The sequence below is a fragment of the Bombus impatiens genome, unplaced genomic scaffold (genome assembly GCF_000188095.3).
Source record: "Bombus impatiens unplaced genomic scaffold, BIMP_2.2 scf_0517, whole genome shotgun sequence".
In the NCBI taxonomy this organism is placed as follows: Eukaryota; Metazoa; Arthropoda; class Insecta; order Hymenoptera; family Apidae; genus Bombus; species Bombus impatiens.
Window position 1 is genome coordinate 1,237,621 of NT_176936.1, and position 24,254 is coordinate 1,261,874.

Consider the following 24,254-nt stretch of genomic DNA (forward strand, 5'->3'; position numbering starts at 1 on the left):
TTTTACATCCTTCGAACAGTCAACATCCTTCGACCGGGTTTACACCCGAAGATCAGTGAGTCGACAAATCCATCAGTATACGCGATAATCCGTCTTGAGACTCAGGTCGCACTCATTCGTAGTCATCTCATAGCAAATATTCAGTTTGTGTTACACCGAAGTTGTTGGTTTGTGAAAATATATAATAACCTGTTAGCAGCAGCGTTATCTTTCATTTAACTACCCTTATTATCCCAAAAGAAATAAGGGATCGAACGATTCGCGGCATCGATTAGCAAATCGTAACGGGAATTTACGACTCCCGTTGGCGCGCTTCTTCGAGATCGTGCCTCCCCGCGAACCTGCGAAAACATTCTGTATATTTTATTAACTCGTCCGCTCTCCAAACGAATCAGAAATCGAAATTTTTTGCAAAGATAGCGCTTCTTCTAAAAAATATTCCCACTCGCGAGAACGGTGATGGAAAAGTTGAATAATTTTCTTGATTATGCCGTCAGCACTGCCCGTCAGCGTATAAGAGCTCGTCAACGATGAATAATGATAATCACTAGTTATCGGCGGATTTCATAGATAAATTGGCCCTGATGGACAGCTGTTGCCTGGTAATTGTATTTCGCTACAGCTTGCAGCCGTTCTACCGGTGAGAATTTCTCGCATCCAGGCACATGCGTAATGCTATAATGTCACGTTGGAAATTTTCGCCCAGACTATACTGCAAAAATATTTTACAACAGTATCCAGTATCGAACTTTATACGCAGTGAAATAAAAACAAATTTCGCACATGCGATTTTACCATTTTTCTGTTTCATTATTCTGTTCCATTGATATCTGTTATGTTTCATTATAAATTATTTGAAAATTTTGGGATATCAATAATTACCAATCCTAAAAAATGTTTTACATCTTTTAATCTGTTAATTAAAGCCAATAGCAATCATTGTCGATCACGAGCGCGCAATATGTCACAAAGTTTCTGTCCTCTTTTACCCCGGTCGACCAGCTACTTGGAAATATCTCGATGCGGCGTTTCAAGCTTATGTCACGTATGAAACGCAGCTTGAATATAACGCATCTGCTCGATGGCAAAAGGCTTTGTATCGTCGCGCTGGATCTCCAATCCTTCATAAAGAGGATCCTCGTTGTTCGAGTCTGCCGCCATTCTTCCGCGGAAATGCAGCATTGTACTCTACGAAGAAAGTTGGTTTCGCGATCTCTGAAATTTATCTCGCGCCCCGACGACTTTTAAAACACAATGCATGTATCGTTGACTGGTTGAAAGCCAGGGAGAAAGAGCCTGTTTTCCGGGCAGTTTCCCGGAACTCGAAGAAATTACCCACCAACATTTCGTTTCGGTAAAACTTTTCGAACAACGTCGAATCATCGTTGAAAATCGTGAAACCCGGCAGAGAACGATACTGTTTTTTCTCCTCTTTTTCTTTCCTATAGCATTCAGCTATTTCTATAGGAAGAATTGTGTTCTCGCAAGGATATATGATTTTTCATCAGTGTGTGACGTATTTCGCGAGTGTCAAAGTTGAGATCAAAAGCTTCCCCTCGCGTGTATGATTATGCGCATTAAGGGTAATTAATATTTGTCATAGCTCGGAACCAGTATCATTAATTTCTCGAAACGTTGATGGTTAGTATTGAACAATGTTCCCGTTGGACGAGTGAAATTTTGCAGGAATTAATCGAAAAGAGGGAGAGTTTGTGCTCAATATCCGTGGTATAATTTCGTGAAATTTCCAGGCTTATCGTTCCGCTTTGAAACCGACTGATCATCTGTAATATTTCAAACCTCTTCCCTTCAAAAAAGCAATATCATGCTTGTAAAGTTCGTATTCGGCAAAAGGATTAACATTTTCAATACTTGTTCAGTCATTGCATAAATCGAACTTATATACCAATCGTCATGCTAAATGTTCCTAATGAATTACAAAATATTAGGTGGAATTTTGCATTTCAATGGAACATTCTACCGTGACATTTTCTACTAATCAAGAGTCCTGCCTTTCCTATTTCTTCGCAAAATATAATTTTTCAAGGATCGAGGAAACTTCGAATAGCCACTTGCACTAAAGTAAATCAAGATTTTTGTGACTTTCCTATATCTTACATTTGAAAGCGGATAATGTGGTACCTTAAAAGAAGTCGGTATTAAAATAACGCAGACGCGCTATGGTGGCTGGTAATTAGACAGTTTCTATGGTGAAACGCTCTTAATTAGATGACCGTATACCGCGTCATATGTTTTTATTTCAATACACGTGCGCGGTTGCGCAAATCTCATATTCAACGTGCGCAAATAGATCCTATATAATACGGCCACGAGATTTCTAACGAGATTATTATGGTGGATTTTGCTTTTGCGTTCACGAGCGCGGTTTTAGTTGCGCTGCTTACGTCACTCTATTGTTATATCACTGAGTAAGCGGTGTGTTCTATTTTTCTCGTTGAATTTTTGAAGGCAGGGAAAGAGGAATTTGCGTTGCAAAATTAGAACAGAGTATGTTAGCTAATTTGCGCAATGTTCTTTTTATTCTTTTATTTGCATAAGTTGTGTAATTTTGAGATTTGAGTTTTGCAGCGGTTTATTCCTGCCCAGCATGGTATATCGTTCAAACTTTCGTCATTCGAATGCTTTTTCTCGAAAACTAGTATTCACCTTTAATTCTTTCGCAATAGTTAATCTAAATGCCCAAGGGCCACTTATAGGCACGTACATTTTTCGAAAATCAAACGAAAATTATTTTCTTTTTTCGATCTAAAAAGGTTACAGGCGATTGTCGCTACGTTATTGAAAATTTAAAATCAATTTTCGACAACACGTCGAAAACTTTTTTTGGCAATTAAACGAAGTCATTGGAACGAAAAATCGAATTCACCGTATTTTTGAATGCAAATTGAGTAGATGTTGATTACTTTCAGTTCGGCACACGGCCCAATAAATATGTATGGAATGTACGTCGATGAATTTGGGCGTGCGGGCTGAGTTTCGCCTTATCAAGGATATTATTCGGGCATTTGTCTTGGTGCCGGGATAGAAAGGGGATGAAAGGAATAGATCATGGTACGATGGCGAAGATATTGAGTTAACGCCGCAGTAAAACCACCCTGATGCACCACCAGCCCTTCGTTGAAATAGGGATGGAAAATGACGCAAGGCCTGCTGTTGTATAAAGTAAGAGGGAAGGGGTGAAAGGAAGAGCAGTACGATATTAATTACATTTAAGCTCGTCTGTGGGGTTATGGTTCATTCAAAATTTCCTCCCCTATTTACATATTTCTCTATGCAGCTTTAAAACGATCTTTTAATACATCTTAAATGAAGGTTGCAAGAAAATGTTGGCCCTTTCTCTTCCGTTATATCTGCGCAACAATCTACGAAAGAAAAATGGTAGAAAACGTTCCATGATATATTTTTATTATATATTTCTCTATATCATATATCACGTAAACTGAAATTTAATCACTTGTACAAGCTCATCGCCTTAATCAGGAAATATTTGAAGATTTTCATGTTAAAACATTAAACCTTTCTCTATAATTACTGACCCTAAGTATCCCTAAATTTAGTTTCCGCTGTGAACGCTCTTGAATCTTAATCGTCCAAACAGTATACCGTTGGGATTGTTCATTCATGGAAACTTTTTCGTCGAATCTGCACGACTCGCCTGGAATACTAACACAAATTGAAGGAAGACGGAGAATCAAAATATGCTCCAAGTTGAAATTTATTCATCGGTCGGGTGATTTGACATTCACTTTGTTCAGCTTGCTCCTTTACCGCCACTTTCATCCGTCTCGTTATTATCGTTCAAAAGCATATCCCGGGCCATCCCCTCGAATCTGAATTTAACCAGATAGCGGAAATGTTAGCGATCGCTTTACGATGCGATTTTACGTGATTGCGATCTCGATTGCCATCAAACCTCTTTCGATCCCTTTCATTGCCACTCTACGATCAACGTCGATTTCCAATCCCCCTTTCCCCGACACAGGCACCCTTTCTACTTCTCACGCGTTCGTAACCCCGATACAAGAGAATTTGTTCACCGAATGTTTTTGTATAACTGAAACTAAATTCGTTCGCTTTCTGACAATCGATATCTGCATTAAAATAAGTACCTATGCAAATACATTCTCACAAAACCCGTGAAAAAGAACATTTTCAAAACAGTGGCAGAGATAGGCGGACTCGATCAGAAAGTTAAACCAAGTGGCTAATGAAACGAAGGAAAAGACGAAGCCAGAGCATCGATCAAAGTCGATGGTACGAAAAATCACGCCGATTCAGCCGGCGGTGAATCAATCTCGGAAGCGACAACGCTCGCTCGATCGTATCCCGATTTTCCATCGGTCATTACTTATCCCAGGAAACAATTACCAGACCGAGCCTGTTTCACAGTCGTCCCGTATTCCGTTCACGCGTGGAACGAGCTCGAGGTTTAATTTTTCGGAGGCGATGCAACGACGTCGCAGCCGCCTCCGGCGACATGTCCTCGCGTCCAATTCGACTGAATTATTAAAAGTACCCCGGAGGATTTCCAAGTAGCTCCGCTGGCCGGTGGCGGGCAAAAAGCTGGATGATTACAATCACGTCGCCTCGTAAAGCGATCGCGAACGGTCCCTCGCACTACTCTGAATCCTCGATTCACCTCGATTCTATCTGCCCACTCCCTTTAACCGACTTACTGAATCGAGAAGTTACTCTTGTCGATGTATTCCCAAACCTCCTTCGTCTATGTGCACATGCAGGTCTCGTGAAAAAATTAGACAGCCAGAAGAAGAGTCTCCGATACTTGCTCGTCTAAAATGCACCATGGAATCCCTCGTCCTTTTGTCCCAGCGAGTTACGCGTTGTCGCGGCTCTGAATAAAATACGTGTGAATGATATTTCAAGCGTGTATAATTGAACAGCCCCTGGCGAGATGCTGGGTGGAATAGAGAAAGAATCTTGCCGTGGATCGAGCTACAGGATTTGAAAATGAATACTGCAGTTGCTTGTTGGCTGCTGCTGCTGCTGGATCTGGAACGTGCAATCTCCACGGGAAATTGTGGCTAACTGTTCTTGGGATGACGAGGGATAGGCAACGATTCAAGAAGCCTTCCGAAGATAGGAAGCTGGGTTCCGGTGGTTCCCATCCATCCTACGTGTTCTAATTAAACGAATCAACAAATTTCGCTCGTTGATGTGCCTATCCGGCGCGTTTTTGCTTAGGTTATCAACGAGAAATGAATTTTTACGTTAAATGCATCGGCAAGATGGATTTTTAAAATGTTTCATTAATATTTGAAAGAAAAAGTACGCATTTCGGGATTAATCGAGGGTTGAAAGTATTCAAATTTAAGAACTGTGATTTGACGCGAAAAAAAGAAGCATGCATTGTGGGAAAAATGTTTGGAATTGTGTAATACCGCGTTATTATTACGATAACATTCTTCGTTGAAACTTTCTGAACGAGTCACCAACTTCGGTTGTTACATCGAAGTGAAAAAATCTCTCGCTTCGCGATCGTACGAAACGCGGGATACGAACCGCAGAAAAATTTCACCGTGCATCACGCGTAAGGTATATCCGTGAAGCATGAACTCGAAATTCCATTTGAACTTGTAATGAGGTTCCGCTTTTTGATTCCGCGGACTTCGGAATTTTTCGAACGCCACTTTCGCGCCTGTTCCCTCTTTATTCATCACGAGGAAAAAGTTGGAATCCCATCAGGAGTTTCTCTTCGTTCGCAGGTTTCATTTCCGCGGAACCGCGATAAACAGAATCCCGGAAAATCTTTGACTATTTCGCGTTTAACCCGTTTTCAAATTACTTTCGTTATAATTACAAAGGCGACAAATTCGCTTTCTTTGCGCATCAGAAATCGTATATTAACCTTTCCTGGTCGACAAGCCGAGCAGACTACCGAAAACTCGAGCAATTAATGTTCATTATTCCCGGCCCAGCGAACGAACGCGTGACTCCTCTTCTGTCTACGTTCTGCCAGCGAGATGAACGACTTTTTATTGTTTTACACCGTGTTAATTCACTGTCGGCTGTTCGTAATACGTCACAGGATCGAGCGTTTAACATTGTTCCAACGGCGGAGAGAAAATTCTAATGTCGCCTCGATTTATCGCCGGCTCGTTACGAGTGGATGAAAAAGTTTTATTGCGATCACGTCAGCTCGTAAAACGATAGATTGGCATTACCCGACTAATCCGCTAATTCCAAAGATTTGCTCGCGGCGATGGCTCGTGAATTTCAAGATATCGGCGAACCCCTTTTTGCACGAATTAAATTCACGAATCACTGTCTCGAATTTCTTCTCTTTTCCTTTCACCCTCTTCTCTTCTTTCTTTTTTTTGTCCTTCTCCTTTCTTTTCGCTTATTCTCTCTGTCTATGATATTAGCGCCGTTGGAAAGATTCGTGCGACCCAGTTCGTCGCCTAAGACGATTAATTTTTTGTCCAGATCGAAGCACATTTCGCGTTATTATGCAAATACGAGGAAGATCGTGATAATTTTATTTGACGAAGAAACGGATATCATGGAAAGTTCGTTGACGTTTCCAGACTTTCCACATACAGTGATTTCCTATGCAAAGAGAAATCGAAAGCGCGGCACGATGTTTTTTTTATTACAGGCGTGGCTTTGAAGGAGGTCGATTTTTGTAATTTTCCAGATTTTTCAAAATTTACGAATTTCTCTCGTTTCCGCGATACCTCCTGTACGTAATATTTGATATTAAACTCCGAGAGAAGTAGATTATCCGCAGCGCAAGATAAACAGGACCCCACGTTGGAAGAAAGTTGCGAGTTACCATAAAGCAAAGATGTGATACGATGTTACACGCCTTTGATCCGGCCCACTGAAACAGATTAAAGTCCGCTCGCATGTCCGACCCGCCGTAAAAGTTTCCGGTGAGCGGAGGTGCGACAAGCTCGTTGGAAGAGTAAGGAAAAAGTTTTTTTGACACGGCCACTGACAGCGTTTCTTCATAAGCTTTCTTAATTTAAACCATAAAGTTTACGGCGGGCCGGGTTGCTATGTCCGAACCAACTTTCAACCCTAGGAAATTGAACGTTGCATCCGATGCAATTAACTCGGCGGTGGTTACGAATAACCACCGTTTTCAGGAACGGAATTGCATCCTATAAGGGTTACAACTAAGAGAAAGTTCCAGTCAAACTTCGAGCCAATTTCAAGGTTGTTCCGGGGAAATTGGATTTATTATAAGGGAAAGTTTTCTTACTAACGACATTTTAAAATCGATAATAAGCGCGTACCTGCAGAGAATTCTCCTTAACTGTTCACCAGCTTTTCCTAGGGTTGTTTGTCGTTATCAGGTACGGCTGGCCGTAGCTTCGATAATTTTGATTCTCGCTTAAAGATGTAATTGCATTGAAGTTTATACAATCCGTCGAAGAATGTAAAAGTTTAAGATTGGATAAATTACTCGAAAGAAGTGAAACTTAGCGACAGCTATAAAAGAAGTGGGCTTTAAGTAGAAGCGGTCAGTATGTAGTGAGACATAGTTGTTGTGCCATAAACCTCGAGCATCCTTTCGTGAATAAGTTCAACCATAAGAAATATATAAATATTCTATAAAATTGACATGATATAACCTTTTCTTTTTTTTAGCTCATTAAAAATACAGTTGTAAACTAAGCTTAGGCGTGTTTCAGGAGAATATTTCGAATTCAACATTGAACGAATGTACCGCGAAAGAAATTCACGCTAATCGAATGAAGAAGCGAATTAAAAAACATTCGATCGTCTCTTACGTAGCTTTTTCAAGCCGAATCGAGCAAACGCAGTTGAGGAGAGCGAGTACTTCTCTAATAAAATTAGCTCTGTTCGGTCGCTCTATTCAACCAAAGGCCCTTCGACGTTCTCCTCCTTTGAATAACTTTAGGCATGGCGGCGCGGTTTTCTCCGTACCCCCTCCACTGCCCTCTATCCGCTCCCATCCGCCCCCGCACGTTTTCTTTGCCGCAGTTCACTTCCACTGTAAACATTTGCACAACTTTCACTCGGTTTGCACCCATTCAACGTCGTTCCAGAAGCTGTTCATAGTTCACCCGTGAAGCAGTTGGCCGTAATCGTTTGCCCTGCACTTACGAAGAATGTACACTAAACCCCCGTCTCCCTGTATTTTTTCCATCCTCGTTTCGCAACTGTGGAACACAATCTATACACAATCCGGGAGTTCCATCAATTTCCAGCGATTAATGATAATCACCGGATCGAATGACAGCGTGCTGGACGATACGTGCGCGCTGTAATTTACATTTCCTTGATCTTTTTTGGTACGTCAGACGCGATAATGTTTAAATGATATTCGCCGCGGAGCACGTCTACCCGCCGCTACATTTAGGAAGATCGATTTGCGATAAGTTTCATTTGTAACCTGGCAGTGAACGACACGAGCTTGGAAAGATCCGCTTTCGTGCATGTGTTTAAAAAAAGTACGTAAATTCGAACGAATCGCGGCGTAATATCTAATATTTTCGTTAGAATTTTAACGGGCGATTGAAACGACTCGATTCTGTTCTCTTACACAAAGTACTGGTTTACATTCTACGAGCTACGAGTAATCATTTAATGATGAATTCAACTTGATCCTTTGAAGGATCCAAGATACATCAACAACGGTCGCGTATTTAAATCGCCTTTGTACATGCTTGCGTAACGATGCTTTTACTGGATCTAATAATTAAAAGGTCAGCCAAAGACCTAAAAGAATAATGCGCCTGAGTCTCGTAATACTTCGTCAATGGTATCCATCAAGCTGATAATAGACTCGCTTAAATATACTGCTTAACCTTATATGGAAGATACGAGAGCCACGAACCTTTCTCCCTTTCGAATTACTTTCCCGAAATTTTCAAATCGTCGCGGAGAACTCGATGGATAGTGCGGACACGAAACGATCGAAAGTCGTTTTACCCCTACATGAAACGAATAAACGTTTGTTAGAACAATGGAACGCTTTGAAAAAACCAACTCATCGATGAAAGTATCATCGCTTCTGTTCCCGTCTCGTCCACGGGTAATCCACTTTGCGAAGAACAATGCGTGTCTATGCCATTCTATCATGCCTCACGAACGACAAAAACACACGAAACTGTCGTCTACTATCTCGCACAATTCTAGTGGTAATTCACTTATTGTTTCACAGAGTGAGGCGCTAATGAATCATACAAGTATAATTCAATTGATCCAATTCTGGTGAGTTGCCGCGATTCAAACCGTGACTCATACCATATCCCTTATCGCCCTTTCCTTTTCTTTCCACGTTTCCACGGCTTCTCTGTCTTCGTTTCGATCCAACGTTATCGCCCTGGGTGTGAATTTCGTCGCGACTCTCCGTACATGTTTTATTTTATTTTTGAGTTCAAACCTGAACCGTACGCATTATTAGCTGAGAAATTAATTCTCCACTCCCTTTCCCCGATGTGTCGGCGGAAACGCGAAGGGCAAGCCCTCTGAATGTTTCAGAAGATTCGGAGCCACATGCCTCGATAATGAGCGTGAGCGTTCATAATGCAGAATGGCAACGATGAAAATTGTAATCGCGCTTGCCAGAGGATTGAATGTTCGATGGTGAAAGGAAGCGAAATATCGGAGAGATACGAGAAATTAGCTGTAAAGGAAATTCTATCTTTTTCTCCTGAATATAATACTTTAATATTATTACAGCGTTTCTTTGTCGTAACTACAATTTTCTTGAAAATTTCGCTGTCTATTTTTATAGCGAATACTCGTTACGATTCTTCTTTCAATTTTTTAGCTATAAAGGGGCGAGCTTAGATCAAAGACAACGCCAATTACTGAAAAAAGATTTACGGTGCGTTTATTTAAGCAAGGATTCGATACAAACAACTTTTATCTTTCGTTTCTCCTCCGTTGTTTTTCTTTCAACGAGCACAAATGCATTCGTTCATGCTTCGTTTTAGAAATTCCGCATTCCATTCGACGTTTTCATCTTCGCATTAGCATCAGACCTCTCTCTTTCTCTCTGCACGCATTTCATTCACGGTCATGACTGCATCGACGTTAGAGAAATATCGTAACAAGCAAACTTTACGACACGCTCTGTCCTTTTCCTCTCTGCCTGCGTCATTGCAAACCAGCAGGTTTATTCACTCTGTTATTCTTAAATTAGGGCGTTTCACGAACAAATGCATGGAACTAGGACGACGGGAGGTTGAAACAAAAATTTTATTCACGACGTCGCTCGCCGAGAAGTAATTTTTTATATTTAACGTAAACTTTTTTGCGTTTTACGTATCGCGGTCGGTTTTTAATTAAATTAAGAGTTAATTGGATTTCGGTACTCACCCACCTCTCACTTACACCTTGCTTTTATTTCGCTGATGCTTGGACAACGTGTAAGTGGGAGAAATTAATGAAATCCTATATCACTATCACAGGACACAAAATCAGAAAATTCCTGTCTCTTTTAGATTAAATTTCGACATATTTTTTGTAGGATAAGGATGGTCTGGTGAGAAAGAATAAATATTTTGTAATTCCTTCTCTCACATTCTTTTCGTCTTTCATAATATGCAGGTTTTCTTCCTTCTTCTTTCTCTCTCCCTTTTTCTTTCTCTCGCGTTCTTTGTTCGCGTATAAAATAGACATTTTTCCCTTTCTTTTTTATTAGCTATTTGAAACCTCAATGGAGATTTTATTATTACTTAAGTATACACATAATATACAGTAGCGTTTCTATACTGAGATTTAAGGATTCCGGGAACAAAAACAGCTGCCAGATTTCTGCGATATTTTCCTCTTTGCAAAGAAAATAGTGCGCGAGTTAGTTCTCATGATTATATAATTTAAAATTTTTTCCTCTCGCACAAGTATTTCTCTCCGTGAATGTTTGAAAGTTGCTTGCGAAGCTCTTTTCTTCGACTTTAAACTTCTTAACGAAAGAGTACTGAAGATAGTTTTGTAAGTTGTACAATTTAGAATGTTCACTGTACAAAAGAATTTCATGAGACTTTGAAACTTGCCGAAAACGGTGAGACTGTTTAGTATACATCTTTCTACGAATCTTTCACGACCGTAATTTCTGTTTCCTCTTCTAAAAATTCAGAACATGCAAGATCGTAACCTACCTAAATCGTTAATGAGTGTAAAACGTACATTGAATTTCTAAAAACAATTTCCTATTTCAAACTGAATTGCTTGTATATCTTCATTATATTCTCATGATCTGGATTTCTCATTAAAAATAAATGTTTCAATGAAAATATTTCTGATTATTTTCTAATTCATTATAAATAGATACTTCTATTTTTTGTTGCAAAACAACATTTTTTTGTAAGCAAAACTTGGTGAACGAAAGTTGAACAACGAGTTTGTTTAAAAAGACGCTTGCGAACAATGAAAGGAAATAAACAAAAGATACCAAAGAAGAGGCTAGATTTGATTTTTCCATCGTGCGGTCGAGAGATGCCATAAGGAAAAATTAAGCAGAAAGTAGGACATTCCTCGAAATTAGATTCAAGTACGATTTTCTTCGAGAACGTTATTGTCGGCACGAAATATAATTTTTATCTCATTCCCGGCAAAAATACAATTCGTATAACGAAAGTTCTATGTCCAACAATAAATCGAGAAATCTCTTCCCTTCGTGTTAGGGCCATCACTCAGTACTAGAAAGAACGTTCAGACTTCCTCGTATTTCGTAACGATTTTTTCCTACCAATCCTCGTCTCGTCCTTATCTCATTAATGATAATTATTTTCATATGAAAAATCGTGATTGTTGGATGGACATGGACATCCGTTGAAAGTCACGGGAGCATGTCGAGAGCATTGAATAAAGTTGAAACGAGTGGCCGCGTAATGGCCGTGTAAATCGAGTTTCGTATTCTCAAAAGCCGGCCGAGGGTAAATTGCCGATATTTCTATCCCGCCATTGCCAGCCACAATCCGGCAGTGACTTCGAAATCGCGTATCGTACAATTGCCACCAAATTCCGTGTTTAAGAGAGGGACCAAGCTATATAGATTCGTAACGAGCGCATTCAAAGCGACTCTGGATTACCGTTTTGCTCGGGAGAAGGCAATTGTAGTAGCTCATTATGCTTAGATACAATCGGCCGAGGGAAAGGTTCATGTCGGACGCGTGAAATTTCGAATATTAACCCTTTGTGCTCCATTTAATTCGTTAATGCATCGTTTCCTCGTCTCGCGGACAACCCTTTGTTCTTAGGCCGAACTCCTGCTTTCTTTCTTTCCCTGTTCTTTTAACTTTCTGGCTGGAGGAAAGGGATAGAAAGAAGCTCGTCGCTTACCGACGTGAATTTTTACTCGTTGCGTTAACGTTACATTTTTTTAGCAAACACTTACTCATATTTTCATAGTATTCAATGTTTTTAAGTGTTCGTAGTACGTAATATTTTTAATTCGTTGGTATTAAAATAATTTTAAAATATACGTTACGCATAGAAGGGGTAGAAAGTCGAATAAAAAATACAAGGTACGTTTTAAAATGGATATAATGTATTTTTATATCGAATACATTTAGTAGAACTTTTAAATAGAGACATTTTTACAGGTAAAAAATTCATTTTAATTTTCATTTCAATCTTTTAAATCTCCATTAAATTCTCTCGATTTTCATTTTTTGATAAGTTATTTGCAACCTGCAGGACGAATACAATCTGCGGTATCTTCTCGAAAAATTTATTCAGTGGAAGGACTGATTGTTAATATCACGATGGAACCAAGAGGAAGGATCGGTCTAAAAACATTGAATTCTTCTTTCACATATAGTAAATCTGGTGTTCGGTGACGTTCGAGTTTCGAAAAAAAACATGCATGTGCGAGACCCTTGAACACAGTTGTTTCGACTAATTTTCATCCTTGTACATTAAAGGAAATTGCGTGTTTCGTCTTCATCAATAATCACATGTTTCTTTGATCTAATATTTGCAGAGATACACGCGTTGCATTCTACCTCGATGTATAACCGTAATTTCTCTCGATCGAATAATTAACCGGACGCCTGACCAGCATTGTAGCCTGTTATTTTGAATAACGAATGGTCAACATACTGGCAGATTATTCTCTGCTGAAACTATTGGCTCTGACCTAGTCAAATTTTCAGATTACACGCGCACTTATTTTCTATTAAATCCTAGAGTATCTTCGTTCCTTCGTCAAAATTAGATCTAATTCCCAATGCGCTCTCATATTCCTCTTGTATATACGATAATTTGTATATACTCCGTTGTTGCTCTGTTCATAAATTATGGGATATTTCTCTAACTTATGCTTCCTGGATGATAAACCCGATACAAGGTCCACATTAAATTCGCCAAATATTTTCTTCGATGAATGTTTCATTAACACGAATGACAATATTACAATTCGTTGAAAATAGCACGAATAGCATGCGTGTTGAACGAGCGTGTTGCAAATACGTTGCATTATATGTCCTTATTGCGATGCTTTTGTTAAAGCTGTATTGAGAGACGTAAATGGAGTAAATTGTAGGTGTAAATGAATAAATATACATGATGGGGTTCGACGGCGGGGAAAATGGAGCAGCTTGAAACCGTAGGAAGGGAAATTAACGAGATTCCGAAACTCAGAACGATAGTCCACGTGACGATACCTGAAATTATACAGCACCACCAGCGGCAGTCCACTCTTTGTTTTACTTCCTACATAAATTATGGATAATCTTCTTAGTTTCGTGCCTCCCTCGAGGAACTTCCACTTCCGATGATCGTGGCGAAAGATTAAGTTTGAATTCGAGAATCCTGCGCGCCGTCTCCTCGTAACACCGAGATCTTTAACTTCTTTCGTTTTCATCGCGCCGCTCTCATTTTCATACTATTTTCGAAACGGATTCCCCTTCGCTTTAATTCCCCCGTTTCATATTCAGCTTGAACGCCCAGCTGAATAACGTTATAAAATTGGAGAACTTCCGTCTCTACGATTCTGGTCCTATGTCCGGCTATACACCTCGCGGAACACAAAATCGTTGCCCGAACGAACGAACCGATTGTTACGCATTTGCCTGTTTTGTCTGCTATTTGTGTATAGACTAGTTTATCTGGATATTTTAACAGAGACAGGTTAACGTAGGAAGTTAAATTTTCATGTCATTTTTTTTTTCGCTTTCCGTTCTTTTTTTCGCTATCGGTATTTGTATTTATTATTCGAAAATATATGGAGTATAATCGCAACAAATCGTTGACATTATAATTTTCAAAGTTACGTATACTTGTGTGCTTGTTTGTAGTCATTAAGAAATGTTTGGTGATTTAAAATCTGAAAGTAGAAGTGACATTGAGTAGAATTGGACTGTGTGTGAACAGACGCATCATTTAATAGACGTGTTTATTACGCTTAATTGTGATTTTATTATTTTATTTATATCTTTGCTGTCAGATTTAGTAAATTCCAATGATACAATTATAATATTCTCAGCAAATTTAATGGTAAAAGGAATGAAATATGTACAATATATTGTCGAATCCTCTAAAATATTTAATATTTCGCTTATTTTCGCAGAAAACAAAGCATGAATTAAATATCGAATGAAAATATCGATGTAAATATGAGAACGGGTTAATTTATTTCTATAAATATTCAATATACAAACATTTGTTATGTAGGGTACATTATTTGTTGTGCAACTATTAAACTGGTAGCTAAGTATTGCATAACTATGTTTTTTCGATATACGTACATTTTAAGATTCCATTTCAAACAGAATTTTTGTTAAAGTGTACATATCAATTTAAAGTTGGCCGGAATTTTATTTCATGGAGAATTGTATCACGTCTCTTGATACATTGGCTGAAACGTATTCGCAGGTGCTCACTGTTGAGAAATTCCATCAAAGTTTCCGAATCGGATTCTTGCCTCGGCTTGAATCGACGACGTTCAGATTTCTAATTACACTTTTGTTTGTAATGGACCCAAATTTCGCACCACTGTCGCCGTTATTTATGTTGCAATTCGTCGAAAAGTACACCAACTGCGTGCTCCATTTGAGATGTTTTCGTTAAAATTATAGTTGAAAGAATTCCAAATTACTATTTGCAGGTGAAACACACTGCAATATTTTCACACCAAATACCCGTGAATTTACGAATCATTAGGTGGTTATATTAAATTATTAAACCATGTCACTTCATTTATTCACGCTATTATCGTTCGTTCTATTCAGTTAATCAAGTTTTTCGAAGAGATTTTATTCCAGAAAATATTTTAGCGTGCTTGCAACGCGTGGCGGCATTTTTCATTTGTCTTTCAAGTAATTTTTCAACCTCTTCGCGCTATGAGGAAAGATTAGTTAAACGACGAACGTATTTGCTAAGAAAATTATTCCCGTAATCAGAAGAACATTCGATATTAAAAGGGTTAAATATTTTTAACAATTCCGTGAACGTTTCTTCGACGACGGTACGATGCACGTCAATTTCGAAGTTAAAAGTACTATCAAAACATTAGGTTCTGCTGCCAGTAAAGGAAAGAGATATCATAAAAGAGTCGATAGCCGGTCGCAAATGCGAATCAATATGCGGAAATGATAGTCCTTATCTTGCACTCGTCACGAGCATTCGTTTCTCCTTTCATATTCCACATTTACCCTCGCTACTTAACTTTCATGCTTCTTAGATATTTCTCTCACTAAACCGACATATTATTACACAGAGAGATACACGTTCAAACGAGTTTTATAGATCATTTAAAAAAAGACACTCAGAAACAAATAAAAGCGTGAATACAGCGATACGAAAATAATGAAAAAATGCCAGTAATTTCCATGACAATTTTACGGGTAACGTAGCATAATAATTGCAACGAATGGAATCGTTGAATTTAAAAGTAGAAATATCGGGAACGCCAGAGGGTATGGAGGAGAGATCGATTCATTTTTATTTCCCAATAATCACCGTGGAAAACGCAACATTATATATTTTATACGCTACGTATTTATACTATGCGTCGGTACGAAATCGCCAGTACGGTAAATTCAACGGCACGACAATTCACCGAAATCGAAATAAAAATCTTCGTGTTCGTTACAGAACCGTTACGAGCATGCGAGGCACGATTTATTTCGCGTATAGCGATTTAAAAACACGCGTATGGTGTTAACATTAACACGGGGAAAAGAAAATTGAGAGTGGGGGAAACGGTAACAGCAGCAGCAATAGCAACGTCAGCGACAACGGCAACAACAATACGCCCACGCACTTGTATTCAATGTTTTCGGGTTTTCCATGCGTCTAGCCGGAAGTAATGGGAATTTAGTGTACATAGCCTGTAGTAGCGGGCCAACCTGAACGAAACGAAACGGAACGTAAACTAAAAAATAAAACTTCCTATGACGATTCGAGATGTCGAGGAAATATTACGTAGAAATTTTTTGGAGTTCACGTAAAATTGGCAACAGGAAACGTATAAAATTGAACGACTAGAGGCGCTCAGAAACGGTGAGATTTCTCTCTCTCTCGACTCTTTTATGCTCATTTAGTGATTTATTCATTTATTTATTCTATTCTATTTTATTTCTTTTCTCTTTTATTTCCTATTTCTGTTTGTTCCACCTGAGCCTGTTCTTTTTTCCTCTTTTTTTTAACAAAACGATGATTCTCGTCGTTTCCACGGGAAATATCGTTCGCGTTAAGTGTAGCATCAAACCTAACGTGGCCAAAAAATGCTGGCGTTCGTCGAAAGCGTTTGTGAAACGCATCGAGAGCGTTCGTCACGAATCTCGTGGCTGGAATCGGGCCGGCTTGTAATGGAGATAGGAAAAGGGAAACCTTTATAAAATATACCTCGAATTTCAGCGTTGCTTTGTTACCTGGCATTCCTCAATGGCTGGGTATCTTTCGGGTATTTAACTAATTTCACTTTTCTCTACCGTTTTTTCGAAACTTGATGAATTTTTGTAACCTGAATATTCTTCGATCTTTCTTTAGTATTTGATATTCTTTATTTGTAAACTGAGAGGGCTACAATTAAAAATGATAAAAAATATACAAGAAATTGTGGGAAGTAATTCGAGGACGGTATAATATATCGTTTCCCGTGAAAGTGGCGTTAATTCAGTTTACACGTGAGCTGTACGCGCTGTGATTTAATTAAATCGGTAAGATTCCATTTCATATTACCGGATAGATAACTTTCACTTTCAAATGACCACGAAAATTCTTACTGTTTATGCTAATTACAGAAGGGGCGCAGTGCGGGACTAATTAGACGCATCTCCAATTTCCCTTGACTGAACGTGTTCGCTAGTAATTACTCCGACATCAATCAAGCCAATATTAAGGGGTGGTTACATGCGCCGCGACATAATATATATCATTACTCGATGTACCCACTACACAACATATTTCTGCATCGTTAGTGCTCATCGATATACTCTGCAAAAGAGCACCATAATTTCATATTACAATATTTTCATGCTTTCAATAAAAATTCAATCTTCGTGTATACTCGCGTTCAGACCATTTTTGTTAAATTTTCTCATAGAATTTTCGGAATGATATTTTTCTAAAAATAGGAAACCTCAATATCAGGAATGCACAAGAAGGAACTCGAAAATTTTTGAAGTTGGAATAGTTACGAGTATCTTTTCCCACGAATTATCTACCACGGTCATTGGTACCAAAATGCGGATCAATGGCGAGAGCATGATATATTAAAATATCAGGAAAGTTAATCATGCACACTTATACCAGGTAAATTTTGAAGGGAAGATCGAAATTAGCCAGCGACGCGACGCGACGGATGAAAGTAGGTTTTATCGAGGAAGAATTCGCCACATCGCTGGCAATTTTGTAAAGTAGATGTGTGCGTCGATTTTTACGTGAAGGAAGGTGGAAAAACCGATGCAGCAAATTACGTAGCCTGTCGATCTTTTACACGAAATCCGCTTTGCTTATGATTTGCACAAGCTTTGATAGCAAAAACATTATTTCGTTTGATTTTATACATTTTCAGGCGCATTTACGCGGGGGTAGATATTCGGCGATCGACAAATTGTGTTTATTCATGAAGATTTAATTTATTTAGCGCATTACGTTTTTGTTTAATATGGTTCATAATGCAACCGTGCCATTTGTGGAAAGGTAATACTGCACCATCAGCGCGCTTTTTAGCGAAATTTGTTCGCAGTTGAATGCTTTAATTATGAAACGCGATATCCACGGTATCGTTTGCAGCCGTAGCGATAGGAAAATTTCATAATTCGAATATTGGAAAAAGGAATAAATATTTTCAAATAGTATTTTCGTAGAAACGCGATACTTTCGAAATAATCTTAAAGCGTAGAATAACGAATTCTAACAAATGCTTTAAGCTAAGTATCAGGTTGTGCCAAAAGTTTCTTTCGTTTCATAAGTGAAATAATAGATGTACAACATTTTTTATTTTACATTATTTTATGCATTTATGTATGATCTATTTTGTAGTAATAGAATAAAATGGATCAAACATAATTCAATAAAATAATGTAAAACAAAAAATGTTGTGCATCTACTACTTTCTTATAGAACAAAAGGAACTTTTGAGGCAACCTAATAATAGCTGCTCGTATGGCGGACACTTGAATAAAATTTAGAACAAGAAGTATAGTAAGAGAAATATAACAGAGAAAAATTAGCGCAATGAAGCTTATTGAATATCAAAACGTGCGGACTTTAGTTCGTTGAATATCCGCTGAAAAATCTTTTGTATCAATTAAAAAGTCATTGCCCCGGACAACATGCGATGAAAACAGACTGAAATCGAGCTTCGATACGATCAAAGGGCAGGGAAATTTTTTTCTCGGACCGGCTGAGTGAATTAGCACACGTTCGCCCAATTAACGCATGATCATACACGAGATTAACAGATTCCATGAAAATCGGCATCGCCCTGCCACTGAGAATCTATCCGCGTCGTGTGTTGTATTTAGCGTCGACATGGCTAACGACCTCATTAGTTTTGTGGTATATATTATGGAAAATGAGAAACGAGGTAGACACGTCGAACTTCGTGGTTTTTAGAATGGAATCGCAAACGCGTTAATTAATTCCTCGCGTTCTCACCGCACGATACCACCCAACGTGTCGACGACCGCGCATCTTTCGTCAATTTAAAGGGTTCCAGCGAATTTCATTAAGTCTCCGCCAGACTGTACTGAGCACATTATTTGTTACCCGGGAACACGATAGTTTCGTCGAACCTCTGTGAAGTTGTCGCAATCTGTGAACTTTCATCTTTCACTGATAAAAGTATTGCGTTTAAACGTCTACTCGGTCCCGTTCAAAATCCTCCATTCTCAAAAGTAACTTCGAAGAACAGACACTTTGGTTTTATTTTGTTATACAAGTAAAGTACGCGCAAGATTATAAAATAAATTTCCGAGGTCAGATATACGAAAAAATGTTACGATCCATTCTTTAATACCAATAATTTTTTATGTTGATTTACGTATCAATACTTGTATCATGGTATCTGAAACGAAGAAGATTAAACGACCACGCGAAGGCCGATAAAAAGACCCGTGAAATCGGCCTAAATCCAAGAACGAATGTCATAAACGAACGTCCGTGTAGCCGGTGACGCGAGTATCGGTCGTAGGAACGTTCTATTAAGGTGAAGGCCAATAAAATGACTGTATCACTTTTCGTTGCATCGTCACTCAAATCACGTCCGACGATAAACCGGTATCCGGTTACATTCTTCTGTTCCAGGCGATGAAGATGAGCAAAGTGGGCAACCAGACCAATTCGCAGGACCCACAGGCGGTGAATTCCCGAGTTTTCGTCGGGAATCTAAACACGTTTCAGTGCAGCAAGACCGATGTGGAGCGAATGTTTCAGCGTTACGGCCGTCTGGCAGGTAGGTTCCTTCCGGTGGAATCACATAAACGAAAGCCCGGATCAGCTTCGACCCCCGACATTTTCCAGATTCTTTCGCTAGACCGTCGCACGTCAGATGTTTCCACGACAAAGAATCTTTTCCCTTCTCGGGATACACTGTCACAAATAATAATAATTGTAGCATCCGATTTCCTTAAAATAATTCAAATTTCTTTGAACTATTTTTGATAACGTTTGAAATAACGGCGGAGATGGATATTTTATAAAATAACTACGGGAGGAAATATCCTTTTATGTTTCTGTAGCAAGAATTTTTTCAATTTGATGGTAGAATGAATATTTATTCTTAGAAAAACGAATCTTCTTTCGCAACGAGCTTTCATTTTTGTTGATTTTAAGGATCTTTCCTTCGTTGAAATTCACGCGTGGCTGATTTATAATTGAGCAACGAACTGTGCCGAAAATTGTTATTTTCATTCTTTACAATTGTGAAATCTAAATAACAGTGGTAAAATTAGCAAGGAAATGAAAAATTAATTCGCGCTTACTTCAGAAAATTTGATACCCTAATAATCGTAACTTGAGATAAAATACTAAATTTCGATTTCGTAGAAAAAATCTCATTTAATCGATATTATCTAGAATTAAGAAGCAGTGCATAAAATAACGCGCAGCCTTATTTGTGGGATTCGCGTGGAAGCATCGGTTTCAGGGTGGAGTGGAAAAGCGCAGGGTAGTTACAAACTGGCCAAAGTTGAGAAGATTCAAAGATCGGGTCGGATAACAGGAAAGACTCGCGCTGTTATCCGGTATAAAAACGTGGAAGCTCGGTTCTGCCAGAGAAAAATAGCGAGTTGGAAATAGGATTTTCTCGATACGCTCCGTCCTCGGTAACCCAATTTGTGCCGTGATAGCTCCTTGACCTTCGATATCCCGATTGGATATCCGTCTCTAGCTGCACGAACCCCGATGACTTTGTTGCTTTCACTATAGCACTAACTTCGTTTAGGAAACGTACTTTATTGCTACCAACTAAATCCACTGTGGAGAAAAAAAAGAAACAATAACAAATTAAAAGTACAAGATTGGATTTCTCTTTGAGTTTTGGATTTATCCTAAAAGATAGGAATTAAACCAGTACCATTTTCTCGTCGATATTACGTATCTCTACTACTTCATGGAATTTATTATGTATTATTAAAAGATATTTCATTCTCGATTTCTTGGGAAGCTAAAGCGCGTTCTAGCGTTTGACGAACAGCAACAGGATCGTATTTCGTTAGTAAAAGTATCACACTTTTACTACTGACGCAAGTTTCGCGAAACTCGGTCTTACTTATACGAATTTCGAGTTTCGTAGAGTCTGTTGCGTACAGCTGTCACTGGTACGCGATGCGATCCGTGTTTGGTGTCTCTGAAGCAAGGAAAATTAAAGCGCAGTCTATGACGTAGTTTCTTCGCATTCGCGTGATACGTCGCATGCAACGTCCGTAATGAAAACTTGGTGCATTAAATTTGAATAAGTCAATCGGTTCTAGGCCTCCTAAGAGCAACAAAGAGTTTTCCAAAATATAAGTGGAAGAAGAATTTCCTGACCAACGTAGATTAATAGTAAACTCATTAATGTAAATTCATTGAAATATTGCAGTTAAATTATTTCAAGAAATAGATTGTGGTAGAGCTAAAAATATCGCTACCTGCGATTATTACATGGAAACTAACCTACAGTATGTTTTACTGTAATTTCTGACTCGTTGGACTTATCGTAAGATCGTCGAGCAATTGCACGACCCTAGTCTGACAGCAGACCGACCTTATCTACTTGATCGAACGCTCCTATCGTCCCACTCTTACAAAACGTTACGTTTCTTCAAATTGTGAGTTGCAATTTTATTGTTTTATCTAACATTTTCCCACATACTTGTACGTCGATTCTACAAGCGATATTAAAGCAGCAAGCCAAACTAAAAGTACGTTAATCTGTCTTAGAATCTTCATAATCGTCTTAGAATATTCTTCAAAAATATATAAAAACGCCCAGAAATCCGGGAATCCGAAGAACAGAAGACGCGGCCAAAGTTAGCGAGGGCGCTTTATCGAGAATTCATGAGCGAGCAGAAAGCTAGGGCTACTAATTCAAAACAATTTAACGCGACAAAGTGTCACAAGCATTATCACGAGGATGGAAACCCAGTTTCAGGCCAGTCGTCCAATCGGACCAGCAGAGACACAGAACTCTCCCTCTCTCTCTCTCTCTCTCTCTCTCACTCACTCTCTATCTCTCTCCCTCTTGCCCTCTCTTCTTTGAATCCTGGCCAGGAAGCTCGAAATCTCGTGGAAAGTGACACCGCTGAGGACGGTGGTGTCTGGAAGCTGCCGATAAACAGCTTACTTTCAGCAGCTTCCTCGATAAAGCGGCTAGACAATAAATGCGCCGCTTCTACAATGCGGCTGCGCCGAACTTTGCCGGGCAGAGAACTTGAGAATCGTCGGAGGAATTAAAAGGGGGCTTCGATTCGACAGATAAGACGACAACCGCACGGCGGACACCACCGAACTGCCCCCATTCAGTAGGGCCACGGTGGCAGCTGTACCGAGCAGATTACGCGAGTCAAGTGGACGTTCGGAATTGTACCCGAGTGTTGTCTATCGACTGGACCGTCGCTTAATTTTATTTCCAAGTTCTACCTAGTTGGAGTACAGGCTTCAACTCCCCAGCGTATTCAGGGACTTGTGCTAATTCGTGCATTTGACAGTGGGGACGTCAAAAGCTCGAGTTCTTTTTGGTTGAAACGAAAGAGCAGTATGAAATTTGGTTGGACTGTTTTTGTTGGATCGAACGAAAAGTTTCTGCATTTTGTGCGGAATAATTGGACCACTAAGCGTTATAAGGATTTAAATTTGACAGAGCTTACGATTCAAAATACCTTCGTAATACTGAACTTTAACATTTTAATTGTTAAAAAGTAAAGAGGTAGTTATTAATAATTGGGTCAACGAATCGTACTGAAAAAGTTTCAGAGCGGAAACATTTTGTTTTCGGACTTCCAACTCTTCCTCCTCTTTTTTTTTTCTTTTTTTTCTTTTTCTTTCTTTTTCGAGCGAACCTGTACCTTTTTCGATTTCGTCGAGCAGCGACCTAAAGTGATCTAAATGGCAGTAAGTGCTCGTAACTTTTTCACCTGGCACGCGCTCTCCCTTTTCCATTTAGATACACGTTCGAATTTATCCTTCCAAAAGAAATGTTAGCCCGAGCGCAGGCTGTTTTATCGTCAATCAAAGAGACAGACATATGCATAAATGACGCGGGAGCGCGTACTCATTTTTCTGGGGAATCAAAAACAGCTTTGGTTATTCTGACTCGGAAAATTCAATCGTTTACCGAACCGTGCCCGGTCCATCGTTTCGAATCGAAACGTTCGTCGGGCTCGTGCATTTCCTTCTCATTTTTTTCTCTCTCCCTTCCCTACCGCTTTCTATTTCGATCTATTTTTCCTTTTAATTCGATTTCCCACTCCCCGCATCTCCTCGTTAGCCACGGGTCAGGCAAAAAACGGGATATGTAGATTTCCGCGAGAGAAACAACGTAAACGTCCGCAACAAGAAATATCGAGTTACTCGAAACCTCGGCTCGCTTTTTCTCGTTGCACCCTCGAATCGGTATCGCATGAAACGTCACGAATTATTGCGTTTCGCAATTCGAAAGCGAAATGCTTTCGCCCCGGTGGCCCTCGTGGTTTATGATACGCGTCGCCCAGGATTTAATACAATTTTCGATTCTTCACCGGAACAGTTTCCGTGGTCGTCGTTGCCTAGGTCAGAATCTAAATTTAGTGACGCAGGACTTCGAGTGGCTGGAAACTTTAGTCCGCAAACATTGTAGTAAATTTTAATATATAGTCCCCAGCTTTGCGAATCTTTAAAGCGATATAAAAATAATCAAACTTTTAAATATTCGATTTTGAAACTTTATTCCTATTGATATTCCTATTCATATCGCCGTTCAAATCATTTCTTGGAAAACAGCCCCAAAAAACTTGTAATATAATAAATCGTTACCTTTTCATATTCTGTATTTTATATACATACATATATTTTTTCTCCTTTTTTTTTTCTTTTTATTAACCATTGAACTACTAAATTTCGTTTATGGACCATCGTAAGTCATTGTCGTTGTCAGTGTCGCGGTCGTCGTCGAGGTTGGACCCACTTGATTCGTGCAATCTGTTCCGCGCAGCTGTCACCAGTGGTCCAGCATTCCAGGAGCCGTGCTCTATCAGACAAGCCGAACCTTTTCCAATTTCACGTCTCCGTTGACTCGGGCCTCTCTAGTCCTCCGGCAATAAGGATGCGGGGTGGTTCCTTGCGCGGTGCACGACGAAAGGACCAGCGCAAAACAGTCGTCG

At 39.3% G+C, this 24,254-nt stretch overlaps 1 protein-coding gene across 2 annotated transcripts in view; it reads left to right on the plus strand.

Annotated features, from left to right (window-relative positions):
• Positions 1 to 24,254, plus strand: part of LOC100746621 — a 249,333-nt gene that overhangs the window by 127,984 nt on the left and 97,095 nt on the right. For both annotated transcript variants that reach the window (XM_003491144.4, XM_012388086.3), the window contains one exon: positions 19,720 to 19,867. In XM_003491144.4, coding sequence (XP_003491192.1) covers positions 19,720 to 19,867 — 148 coding nt within the window. The remainder of the gene's footprint in view (positions 1 to 19,719; positions 19,868 to 24,254) is intronic.